The 13,665-nt window shown below is 40.4% G+C and overlaps 1 protein-coding gene across 5 annotated transcripts in view; it reads right to left on the bottom strand.

Moving 5' to 3' along the window:
• TMEM117 (transmembrane protein 117) overlaps nt 1-13,162 on the bottom strand; it is a 241,659-nt gene extending 228,497 nt beyond the window's left edge. For 3 of the 5 annotated variants that reach the window (XM_068400913.1, XM_068400911.1, XM_068400912.1), the window contains exon 1: nt 10,778-10,864. Coding sequence is in view for 1 of the 5 variants with exons in the window: in XM_068400916.1 (XP_068257017.1) it covers nt 10,778-11,054 (277 nt within the window). In the remaining 4 variants the exon portion in view is untranslated. Of the gene's footprint in view, nt 1-10,777; nt 11,083-13,066 lie in introns of those variants that run through there. The other 2 variants (XM_068400916.1, XM_068400914.1) reach the window with 2 other exon arrangements.
• Nucleotides 13,163-13,665: the final 503 nt, after the last annotated feature.

Here is a 13,665-nt window from a genome sequence, read left to right as displayed (position 1 = left end):
ACTTTGGACAAAGTCTAAAAGTGACCACTGAGGAATGCAATGTTCGGGCATACTTTGAGAGCCTGGATTTCATCAGCTCTTTTAGCTCAGACAACAGTCACTAAGAAGGACATTTTCACTGACAGATGGTAAAGGAAGAAAGTCACCATGCAGTTCAAACAGTTTAAACATTAAAAACTAAGGTCAGCCCCCAGGTAGAAGCTTCCTGCTGGTAAGGAGACGTGCACGGGGCCTTTCCCAAATTTCAGTATCACAAGGGTTGCAAGCACAGTAAAATCTTCCACTGGAGCACTTTGCAGAGCCTGTTGCAAGTGGCAAACTAACTGAGCTCAGAGGCTACTCAATAGAGTTTGATTCACCAGACAGATCTGAATGATCAAAACTGAAATAATCAAAGGAGAAAGGTGCTGGTGAACTGTTCAGGAAGAAAGCCTTTTCCATCCACCTCTATATGTTAATATGGCAAAAGGCTGTTCCCTGGGAAATCTGATACTACTACAGAAAAGCATTCCACCTCTAAAGGTGCATCTGTCCAACTTCTAGATGGACAATAATTTATACAGTTCAGGATCTAAGAGAAAGAGAAATAATAAAGACATGTCAATGACACAGTTTTCAGGTCCAGAGTGCTTTATGTGCAGCATCTTAATCTTCAAATAGCCAAAAAAAGAGCTCTCCATCTTGAGACTCTAGTGTCTTAACAAGAAACAGGCAACAGCAAATAGAACACAGCACTTGTTTCCTTGAGGTTATGGGGCACTTTCTCAGTTTTGCTGCTGAACATTTCCAGCTCTTTAAGAGGAAGATTCTTTCCCTCTTAGAGTAAGGAATTCAAACCTCTTCAATACAGTCAAAAATGTCTTCACTCATTTTGAAGTAGTAGTTATTTTAGGAATATCTTGTTAAACTACATTCAATACATCTTGTATGTATGGAAAAATAACCATAAATTTTGTCTTGGGGCATTTACAATGGCTACAAAATATCCACTGAGACTCCTTGAGAGGTCTAGTTATAAAGGGGTTCAATTTCAAATAATATGAATTATTCAGTCACAAAACAAACAGTGCCTTTCATAGTGCCAAAGACACCTAAGTGACACTGACATACCTAGGAATACACATGCTCTTCCATCTCTGAGGAAATGGTCTCTGAAGGACTTCACCTTTCCATAACACATCACACCAAGGAAATGGTGAGAACAGGCTTAACCTGCTTCCCTCAACAAGACATGTGAAACGGCTTTATGGCATGTCTCTTGAGGCATAATGTTTGTAACTATAAAAATGAAAAAGAGGGATTGAATATATACTTACATTGAACATATCTCAATGTAAGCAACATGAGAATACCTATTCTCAATTTTTGTCTTGTAATGTAATTATATCAGGTGTCATTCTGATTTCCAGGGCACTACCCACAGGAGAAGTTGAGTGAAGAGCCTGTGCTCTGCAGCAAATGGGGCAACTGCTCCAGGGAGAAGTCTTGTCTGGAGTAGCTGATCAGGAACTCCACAGAAGCTCCACACAAAATATTAGTTTTTAGTTTCTTCTTCACTTCCTATAGCTAATGAATTTCCAGCACATTACACTGTCAAGAGTGAATTAAGATCCGTATGTTTTGTCACTTACATCTATGACCACAGATTAGCAATAGAGATGGGATATTTGTTGGTTTTTGCTAACCAAAGCTGGGATCTCTCAAATTTTAGGCCTTGTTCCCTTTCTCTCAAGTAAACTAAAATTAAATATTGTTGCTGCTGTGACTCTCTAGGAACATTTTCCTCAATCCTGCCTTATCTCTTTATGCCCTCTCTGCCATAATATCTAATTTTCATTATTTGTTTAGTGTGTTTGACTTTGACTGAATCTTACACAGATTTAGTTTCTTCTTTGCTTTAGTATTAAAGGAAAGTGTGCTTCTTAGTACACATCGCATCAGTGTCCCAGAAATAGAAAACATTATTTAGCATGCGCATAAGTGAGCCTACAAAGCCCTAGGCAGCTGTCCACTTTAAAAGACCATACCCCAGTGTTGCAGATGAAAGATGAATTGAAGGCAATTTAAAAGACAGGATGACCTCAGCACAAGATTTTGCCTCTTTTCAACTGACAATTTGCTTTTAAATTTTCAGTTTTTGTGGACTTCAGACAAATTGCCAAAACCAACAAGTTTCCCAGTATCTTAACAGAAGTAGGAGGACGAAGGACTCAGTAAATTTGGGGGTTTATGAGTACATGTGAAAATTTGAGAAGGACTTGTTTCTTAGTAACAGGTACGCAGGAACAAAGACTACTGCTAACTACTACCTTTATTATTTGTCTTCAGAATGACTGTCAAAGGCATCTAAAAATAGACTTATTTTTGTTTGAATTCTGAACAAATTGTTGGAGGCTGAGAAACTATTCTGGGAGTTATCAGTACAGTCTTTCTTATTACTATACTTTATCTTAGCATCCACAGTGGGCTACTGTCAGATACTGAACCAGAAGCATCACTGGTTTAACACACAAGGTTTGTAAGGTTCTAAAAAATCATAAATCATAAAAATAAATAGGTGATAATCACATCTAAATCAGCTACTTTGCCATAACTTATTCAATGGTCAATTTGAATATACAAAAGGTATTAATTTTTATCATTCTAGGAAATTAAGTGATAGATGCATAAGACAAAGGAAAAGGCAGAAGTTACTATGTTAAAAGTGGAACAGGCAGATAAGGCAATGTGGAAAACATGATTGTTGCCTGCAATTTTTAACTCATGTCTTGATAAATTATTTTTCTGCACCTTTGGCTATGGAATCCCAGAAATCTTAAATTCCTGCTTTGCTGAGCTTAAGGGAGAACATAACTTTAAACATTTTAAATGTTTTTGGACATTTATATCAAACAGGCAAACACGCAAATGTTTTTCTAGTTACCATTGTCATCACTAAAATATCATCGTAACCATCGTTAAATTACCATCAGCATTTTTACTTGAAAATTTCAAGAGTCTTGCTGCCAAACACCTATGTAGTCATGTGCTCTTATGCTGTGCTGCAGAGATTGGGTGGCTGCATAACTACGCAAAGTGGAAGTCAGTTCTAATGAGACCTTCATAATGTCACCAAGGAACATAAATGTGCTGGTGACTGGGCAACAAGAAGTGAGGACTGTTTGTGAATTAAATGTCAAAGCATTTCTAAAAGGTAGTTATGTAATATATGGTGGAACTGACTCTGCTTAGGACTAAAATGCAGCTGTCTCTGGAGTGAAACATAGTAGATGGGTAAGAACATCTCACCTTACTTAGAAAACACAGGAAATGATAATGCTTTATCTGAATCAAGCTCTGAGTAAATTTGGATGAAAAGTCCTTTGTAAAAGCTTCACAAGATCTTTGCTTCTTACAATGAGTTACTCAACATGTTCTTGCCTCAGTCCACCTTGCCCTGAGGCTCTGCTTCTACCTCTACCCAGACGCCCAGTCTGCCCCTGGGAGACTCCTTTCCCACCTGGAGGCACCAGGGAGAGGGTGAATCCTCAAAGCAGAAAAGTCTCTGCTGTTCCTGCCATCCCCTGGCAGGGGCTACCCAGTGGGGAACGGTGTACTGCCCCTTCTGATGAAAAGAGAGAAAAAAGAAAGCAGAAAACTGCCAGCATCTGAAACGAGATTATGTGCTTCATCTGTCTCAGGAATCACATTTAGAAATACTGTGTTACTGCCCTGCCTGTCTCATAGGGAACAATTACTGATCCCTCCTCCTCAAAAGTCACTCTGGTTAATCAGTACATTTACAATTTTTTAAATTTTGCCATATGCAAAATATCTTTAAGAAATATATAAACCACACTTAATATTTGCTAAATAGTTTTTAAATCCTGAGAATGTATTCAAAGTTTTTTAAAGCCTAGAATGTTGGTTTTTTTTCATTTTGGATTCAAAAAAAAAATACATAACATCATAAAGCAGTCACACTGTCTGATTTGGAGTCCCAGCAGGATAACACAAAGAGAAATGTTGTCTGGTACGTGAAGGACCTTCATGCCACTCTGGCAGCCCAAGGGGATCTTTGAAAGGGCACAGCATGACCATGGAGATCATGTTCTGCTTGGGGCTCTCCACCAGGCACACGGCAAGGTGATGTTCCACACTAATACCCTCTCCATCTCCTTGCTGTATGGAACAAGGATAGAAGAAATTTGCCCCTGCACTAGGTTGCACCTGCACTATGCCCATCAGGCTGCTCCTGCTAGGAATAAACTCACTTCTATTCTTGGAAATTGGGGAACAGAGACATATTATTCCTGTAAGTGGCAGGCATCATTCCAAACTCACTCCCAGTCTCGAATGGAAAGAAAAATCTGAAAGTCACGTCAAAAAGATCAAAACACAGAGCTGACACACCAATATTAAGCAGCAATGAACTTATTTTTAGTTTTCAGTCACTGGGTACTAAATATTCTCTAGAGCCTTCCCATTATGGTTAATCTGACACATGTCACTCTTCTCGTAGTCTCATGCTGCTGCTTGGGGAATGGGAGATGAGCCTCCAGTAGAATCAAAGCTTTCACTGAAGGGAGAATAATCTTTTTGTAGCTACTGTCTGTACCTCTCCAATTAAACTCTATAATTTCCTGCCTAGAGGTAATATGGTATCAGACTGATTCCATAACTAAGAGCAGACAATGGCAGTCTTCTCATTGAGCCTGAAGAGAGGAAGCAATAAGACATTACGGCTCTTCTAAAAATGCAAGAGTAAAAGAAGAAATTAGGAGGTCACCTGCATGCTTTTTATTTATAATTCAAAGGTCACTTGTGGTCTCCCTCATGAATGATGTAAAGTTTATTTTAAACCGACATCTTAATTACTGGCAACATGCCAGAGCTGGAATCTGATGAGCCTGCACTCATTCAGTGGCTGGCTGTGAGCTTCTCCCTTTTTATGTTTTTTTTTTTTTTGAGGATTCTGGCTTTCAAAAATGCTTGCTCACAGTCATTTGTGCATTATTATTAGCAAACTGTTAGATTGGCCTGTTGGCACACATTTTGTAGGACCAAAATAATCTTATTGTATTGCTTCAACATTTTACTGGAAACAAAAGAGGTGAATTGACTGTGAAGCAATCACAGTAGACCTTGAATGACTTCAATAGCATTAACTTGATCATTGTTATCAAAATTCATACTGAACAGGCTCTGGAAGACAGTATTTTTTTACCAGCTATCACATTAGTTGCTTTCTATTAGGCTGAAGTCATCAATGGAAAAGAAAAAGATGGAACAAAGTTGCTGGGTATTAAGTGACAGATCTTATTGCAATGTAAAATACAGAGATGACGACAGAAAAGAATATGCTCTAGCAATCAGGTTAGAATTTGATGCAAGTATTGCCATACACCCATCACTTGTTCCTACAGATGGTGGCACAACTGTTCATATGCTCATATAACTACATTCAAACAAGAATGGGAAACAATCTGGCTGAAAAACAACCATGCAAAGATCTTATCACATCTCTTTTTTTTTTTTTTTTTACAAAACAGATCACATTTGGCTCATTAGCTATTGCACAAGCACCACTATGAAAGCGATATGCCACAGCAATACTAGCAGCAATACCACAGCCCAGATTTTACACTAACATGACCCCTAATACATCAGGATACTAATTAGTCACATATGTACTATTGTACGAATTTATCCTATGCCTGTTAGCGACCTAATAGGTTTACTTTCCTTATATAGTGCACTATCATCCTGACTAAATCCCATTCTGCCTAATTTCCTCTTGCAATCTGCATACATTCATTGCTGCAGTTGATACACACTTTAACTTTCAGCATAAAACAGACACTGAAGATTCTGTTTGTATAGGTTTGCAGTGTCTCTTAGAGCCTTGCAGATAAGATGTTTGACAAAAAGAGTAATTCTAACAGACAACAGGTCCTCAGTGGGTGTTTTGTTTAAAACTGCCTATCATGAAATTACTCCCAGCATGGCACTACTGTCCATTAAAAAATTTGCAACATTAGTGTGCACCCACTGCTCAGTGCAATTCCTATAATGACTGCTTTATTTATTCACTTCATTGTCTATGAAGCTCAGATTATCCTTTAATTCTAAACAAACTGCATATTGTGAACATTTATAAGAGAGCAACCCATTAAATTCAACATTTATTCAACTGCTCTGATTTGCTTGCAGTATTATGATTCCTCTATTTTAAGAAATATGGCTTTAGTTCTATATATCTTGTTTTCCATGATTTGTTATAACATATGAAGCATTTTGTTTCCATCCACACCATTTAGAAAGGAACTTACAAATATAAATCCAGGCACACTCGTTAGCAATTGAATAAAATCCAGTCTCTGTAATCACAGGCTTTTAATCTTTATAATCACTTACAATCAGAAAAATGGGCAGGTAGACACATGCACGTTTTGTAGTATGTTTTTAAAAACTGATGTATCTAATATGCAGCATAAACTAAGGATTATTACACAAGGAAAACAATCAAGGTAAAGATGCTAAACTGAGAAAATTAAGATTATTTTTCCAAGTATGGTGCCCATTTATCCATACTGCTAAAAGTCTATTTAAACAAAAGATGATTTTAAATTTACATGATAGATCATATTTATATACATTGATGCAAATTGCACAGCCTGAACTTTGGGCCAAAAGAAACCCCACTGAATTCAGAATTTGGGCCCGAGGTTGGAGTACAGAACTACAACTGTGCATCCACTGAGAAGGTGCCAATTACAACATACACTTTCTACACACTAAATACTGTGTTATTTTCCAGACAGTGCCCCAGAGCCATATGAAAAATGTACAAGAGCTTATTCAGGAATTTCTTTTAAGATGGGATTTAAGACTTGAATGCATTATCTGAATGCATAGTGTCATCAAATGGGGTCAGTTTGTAAAATCTTTCTGCTTTTAATAAAGCAGAAAATAAATCAAGAAATCTCTAAGTAAGTGCAAAGAAGGTACCACTTTTCCCTGCCTCAAGTAACTCTCTCATGCAGAACAAAAAATAACAGGGATATATATCTTTATTTTTTACTTCCCCAAACTTCCAATATTCGTCTATGACCTTTAATTTTCCACTGCTAAACAAAAAGCATGGCAGAACACAATAACTAACCAAATAGAAGATATGCTTAGTAATGATTCAAAATATAGTGGATAACAGCCAAAAGGCAATTTTGAAATTCCATTTGTTCTGACCGTATGCCATAAAGATATAAAGAATGTGCTAGGAAAAGGCTGTTGTCCTTGGAAATATTTATCACAGGAGATGTTTATCACATGAATCAAGTTATTTCTTGACTGAAGAGCAAGAAATGTAATTGTTTTCTAATCTTGTTTTAAGTCATGAGCAGTGTCTTGAAGAAGTCCCTGAAGACGTTACTGTTCAAAGGTTGTAATGAATATTATCAACAGAAAACATCCCACCATGTTCTCTAGAGGTAGAGATCTCTACCTCTCAACAAGATAGTTTACCTACTCCCTTATCTCTCTATAAACTCAGAGAGATGAAGCTTAAATGATGTTTCCAGCACTTCTTCTTCCACTTTTAGAAGCATAACATGCTTGAACTTAATTCTATTATTTTTATAGTTCATGACAGTCATGGCTATCAGACAGTGTCTGTCAAGGATGGTAAACTGTATTACAACGTAGTTCTAGCTACACTATTTTTCTAGTTCATATGCAAACTCAGCAGCAAGAAATAGAGAAGACAAGGGACAAAAGAGCAGGAAGGGCATGGAGAAAGAAAATCCTTTCCACTCCTCTTCATCTAAAGTGAGATGTGCAGACTAATCCTTCTCAATTTCAATTTGCAGAACACACTGTAAGCCAAGATCTGACAGGGGAAGATTGACTGGTGCTATTTTGTTTCCCGACTGCAGGAAGTTATACACAGGCCACAAGAAACAACCAGCCACAATTTCCTCCACAAACATAATTTAGCAGAGAAATACAAATAAATGAAAAAGGATTAAAAAATACAATGGTTCCAAACAATTATACATTAAAAAAAAAAAGGATTAAATAAAAAAAAAGGACAGAATCAGCAGCTACTTAAAAAGAGACACTAGGGAAATTAAAAACAATCAAGGGGTGAATTTCTAAAGTGCTTGACGCCAGAAAACCCAGATGGCATACTCAATGAGGATCTCAATAAAATGAGGGATTTCTAGGCAGTGAAGACATTAAAACAGTGGCAAATAACTGGCAGTAAAGATTTCAGCATGGGCTGTACAAATCTTCTGGAGACCCAGAGATACACTCAAGCTGTAAACCCACATCACCATCTCATCAATGCGATCGCTATCCACACTAGCTAGTTTACAGCTAGCCTGGCCACATCAATCAGCAATACAGTCAGATCCTCAGTCACGCAGACTGCCATCTGCTCGCAGTGTATCACAAGCAACAGCATGTTTCCAGTGACACACTGTGTGGGTGCAGTCCCACAGCACTCAAGCCAACACAAGGTAGGGCTGCCATGGCCCCCAGCTATCTTGGCTGCACAGTCCTTGGCTGTGGCATCAGCACTGGCACCCAAGCGATCGCATCAGTTCAAGGAGCTGCTGTAGACAACAGCAGAAGCAACTGGTTTTCCATGGGATCAGCTGCCTGAGCTGGCTCACTGTTCTGTCACATTAACAGCAGCACTGGTTCGAGGGAGGCACCGTAACGATGTGGCTGGGGTTAGGAGGGTGGGACTGTGGCAGATCTACATTGGCTCAAATTGCCATGAAACTCAACACGCAGCAACTAGCCTCAGATCAGATTGTACCTACATCCATAATGCTCACCCAGACCATAACCATAAATATCCGTAAGCCAGCACTGCCATCAGGGGTAGGAATCTCTTGACAGTTAGTTTCCTCCCAATGCTGATCCCTTCTTTGTGCTGTCACAAGCATCGGTATGATCAGAGACAGGATCCTCACAGAAATAAAAGATGGGTAGTGCTAATGTGGGTAAGTTCCCTATCCTGTTTCACTGAGCAACTGTACAAAAGCATGAAGTAGCAGACATCGAAGGTTGGGCAGACCTTCTTCTTTTGGTGGTAATGCTGATTCAAGACACTTTAAAATTTAAGTTAAGCAATGTCCTATCTATGATATACACTTACAAGTCCAAAAGGAATTATCATAATAACCTACCTAGATAGAAGGCAAAGAATTACTCTGTAGTCAGACTAGAACATATTCCCAAAAAGAAAAATTCACGTCTTGATGAAGCCACATCCTATAACAACTTGTTCCACTGATTGTCTAGCCTTTCAGTTAAAAAAGAAAAGTGCTGGCTATTTGCCACTTCCAAGCACTGGACCTTGTAACACATTTGCTGGACTGAAGGTTCTGTCCTTCAAGTCAAATTTGAGCAAGTCATCCTCTAAGCTTTTCTTTATCCTCTCAATTCTCTCACTGTAGGGCTTATTTCCCAATTTTATCACCAGTTTCACTACTCTTCCCTTACCTTCTCCAGTTTAAAAAAATCATTCCTCAACTGTGGAAGCCAGAATGGAAAACGTTATTGTGTTTGCTCCAGAGCCCAGGAATTAAGGTAAAATGTCCTTTTTATGGGGACATTTTACCTTTATCATTACATTAAAGTAAAATGTCCACCAAATAGCCATCAAGATGCTCAACTATTTTTCAGAATAAGTGCTTCAAGAGAAGCCTGTATGAAGAGAAGCTTCTTAATGTGGCTTTGCTTGTTCGTTCCTTGACATAACAGCTTTACATTTGATTTATTGAAACAATAGTGTCTCTCTTGCTATCTTAATAGAACTAGACAGACTGAGGAAATGGCCTATTGCTCATGTGCTTCGAGGTGTTCCAGTAGCCATCCATCCTCCAGTTCTACCAGTATAAGAATATAGGACTAGTCCATCTAGACCAGCAATGACACACCTAGAATCAGATGTTTCAAAGAATGGTGCAGCTGGCAGGACCGAGGTAATCTTTTCCATGATTTCTACTTATCTCTAAACCTTACAGACAGCCTTGAGCCTTCAGATGCAACATTTTCTACATTTACTACATGACTCAGTTAAGACAATGATAGGTATTTTTGTATCTCTATATATTTACACCTAAGTTCTCAGTCTCAGCCTTTAATCCAGGGTCATTCCATTCCTTTCAGTCAGTCCATGTGCAGTAAGTTTCCCAGCTTAGTCACATCTTGTGTACAAAAGCATTTACTGTCATCTTTTTTTCCATTTCCTACCTTTCCATTTCACTGACTCACTCTTGTACTAAGAGACAGACAGGTCCTGCTTCTCTAGAATCCCTGTTTTCACATTGGAGCTCTTCAGCTCAGCTCTGCTAATACTAACAACAGCCTCTGCTTCCATGTACGTGACTTTTGACAAGACGTAGTGTCGCCGCCCCAAGGAACAATGTCTTTTCTGCGGATTGTTGAGAAAATTATATAATAAGATTTAAAAATTGATCTGAAGATGTAAAGGAGTGTTTTTACAATACTGAAAATCACTGACCTCTCAAGTATTTCCAACATGTCAGCTTTCACTATTTTTAGCCTTTTTTGACTGAAACCATTATGAATTATGCTCACATAAGTAGACATGGCATTAATTTCTGTGATGATGTAAGCTTTGATGTATTGAGTTCTATACAGCTCTAAATATCTGAAGCAATTTAATAGCAAAGCTTGCAAAATTGCAATGAGTAGACAGCTAACAGGAGAAGTCAGAAAGCCACTATCAGGAAGTCAGTAGGTGCATCAGGTAACTTACCAAATAGGCGCTGATGGAAGAGAAATTTCCCAGCTATCAGTCCTGTGAGAATGGCAAGCAGCCACAGAAGCACCTTCAAAAATCTCCAGCCTCCTCCTTCAGGGTATTTATTTGTTACAAAGGAGAAACAATTACCAACGACAATAACATTGGCTTCTGTCTGGCTGTGAGATACTGGGTCCTCAGCAAATATTAAGAAGTTAAAGAAGATCACTAAGTAAGCCACAACTAAGCGAGACCACGGGTGCTGGAAGTAGTAGCGGAAGTCTTTATCCATCCTCAGATACTGCAGAACTGTTCTTTGCCTGTATGTTAAGACAAAAATGCACAATGTTATATATACCCAGAATTCTCAGAGCTTAGGAGATACCTGCACATTACAAAAATTCCATCTCTGTAACCGTGTCATCAGTATTTTTTAACGTTTCTGACTTGACTAGCAGTGAAAGTTTCAATCAAAAGATACTGTTAGATACAGGTAGGAAAAAATGAAATTTCTGCCCATTCCAATGCAAAAACAACAAGTAAACATATATACACTACAGGACATGATTTTTAGTCTCAAACATTTCTATATTATCTCTTTGAAAGTACAGCTCCATACGGGGCGTGAAAATACAGCATGTAAGAACATGACCAGGTACATGAAACTCAAGAGTGCCTTTCCAGCCACGTTCCAAAAAATTACAACACAGATTTCACAAATGTTCTTGCTAAGCCTAAATTGAATCTTTCTCCCTATAGGAGAAGGATGGAACAAGTCTGTAAGTCCAGTGAGGTCTTCTACTGCCTCATCTCCTGGAAGCTTACAAACGTATACCCCAGCAACATCAGAAACTTGTGTTTATATGAAAGAATAACATGATGGGAAAGTTGCTAGAATCAATCCTTGCAGCTCAGACAGGTCTCTGGAAATCTTTCCGTTGATTCAGGGAGTATACCTATAATTAAGCATATTTTCAAAACCAAAAAATAAGACTGCCCTGAGCACAGACTGTTTCGTATGAATATAAAAATTGTATTTTGAAACTTGCCTACTTATGAAGTACAGCTACTGAAGAATGCAACTGAGCATGGTTAATGTTTCAGTTGTTTGCCATTTGATTTCTTTCCTTTTACTCACAACAAATTAGTTGTTTCATCCTGTTGAGCCAAATTGTATGCACAAAGATACAAGGCCTTTGTGTTGTGAAACATTGAAATTATTCAAGGGACACACTGTAGGGAGAAAAGAGAAAAAAAATAGAGTATCTAACAATATTGCTTGTTTATTAGAGCACGATCCTTGAAGGTTACAGTGTACTTAACTGAACAGTACAGATTTTTGCAAATGTCATACGCCCTGCAGGAAAAAAAACCAAACCCAATTGACAACAAAATACCTAAAAATTCCCAACCAATTACTCATCACTTCTTGGAATTCTCACTAAGTATCACTTTGCAAACTTACAAATGGCTTGAATTACAATGTCTCCCTTTAGGTAGTCCCTTCAAAATAATTTCTCTACAATCTGATTTATTTTTGTAAAATTACAAGGAATCCTGTACCCATTAAATCAAAAGGATAAAAGAACTCTTAGCAGATTCAGACAACACATTCAGTAATAATAAAAATGAATAATGTCCCATTATGCATAAATTACATATGAAAAAGGAAAAAAAACACAAATTAGTTAAAAAGTTGGCACAAGGAAGTGTCAGCCCTTTGAAAACCTTATGAATAAAGTGATTTAAAGCGAGGGTCATTGGCCCAGTAGCCTAAGAAGACACCACTTTGGGGAGACTAAACCGCCTTTAGAGCCGTAAGATGCCCATAGCTAGTCTATGTTCTCCTTTCTTCTTGTTAACGGGAAGAAAAGTTTTGATATTTCCTTGTGTGTACGAACCATCTTAAAGCCCGAATGGGGCTGGAGATAAACAACTCTGTCCTGACATTTTTAGCAGCAGTCGGATACCCGGCAGTTATTAGACACCCAGCTGAAGACGCAGCTTCCTAGGAAGCGTTTTATAGCCGAAGAAGCCAATGTTTGCAATAGCAGCAGCGCTACATCGCTAATAAAAACCCTGCTCTTGCCCACCTCAACGCCAAAAATGCGGGTGCCAAGAAAGCTGCGCACCAGCCGCCCATCGCAACCTGTTAAATGGACCCATTTCCCCCCGACCGCCGGCGCAGGACCTGGGGACCCGCGGCCGCCGCCGCCCCGCCGGGGCACAGGCCCCACGGGCTCCCGCAGCGCCGCCCGGCCGGGGCTGCCCGCCCGCTGCCCGCCCGCTGCCCGCCTCACTCACCGCCACGGGGGATCGGGCTGCGCAGGGCGCGGTGCGGTGCTCAGTAGCGGGCGGCCCCGCCCCGCCCCGCTCCGCTCCGCCGCGCTGCGCGCCAGCAGCCCCCCGCAGCTGCCCGCGGCCGGCACGGCCCCCCCGGCCCCACGGGCGCTGACAGCGGCGCTGGCGCGGCCGCGGCGTCCCGCCCCCCGGCCGCCGAGGAAGGGAGCGGCTGCTACGGCGGCGGCGGCCGTGCCCCTCCCCTCTTCTCGATCCGCTCCGCTCCCGGGCGCGGGCGAGCGCCGGTGGCGGGAGCGCGGCCGCGCCGGGCCCGGCAGTGCCGCAGCTGCGGCGGCAGCGGGCGGCGCCGCTGCGGCAGGGTCCCGGCGCGCCCGGCGCCCGTACCTGTCCCTGGCTGTCCCTCCCCCGGAGCCTGCCGGCAAGGACCCGAACCGTGCGCGTTATTCCCACCGGTGTCTTTATTCCCCCTGGGAGCCACGGGGTCTTACCCAGGCAGGGGAGGTGAACGAAACCGGAGCGACACTCGATTCCCAGCGGTCAGACTTCAGTATTAAGTAATTTAGCTGTAGAAAATTACAAATATGGGAAATATGGGGTCAAAT

This window comes from Nyctibius grandis, chromosome 5 (genome assembly GCF_013368605.1).
Source record: "Nyctibius grandis isolate bNycGra1 chromosome 5, bNycGra1.pri, whole genome shotgun sequence".
Lineage (NCBI taxonomy): Eukaryota > Metazoa > Chordata > Aves > Nyctibiiformes > Nyctibiidae > Nyctibius > Nyctibius grandis.
Note: the sequence above shows the minus strand (reverse complement) of the source record. Positions and strands in the feature narration are given on the sequence as shown.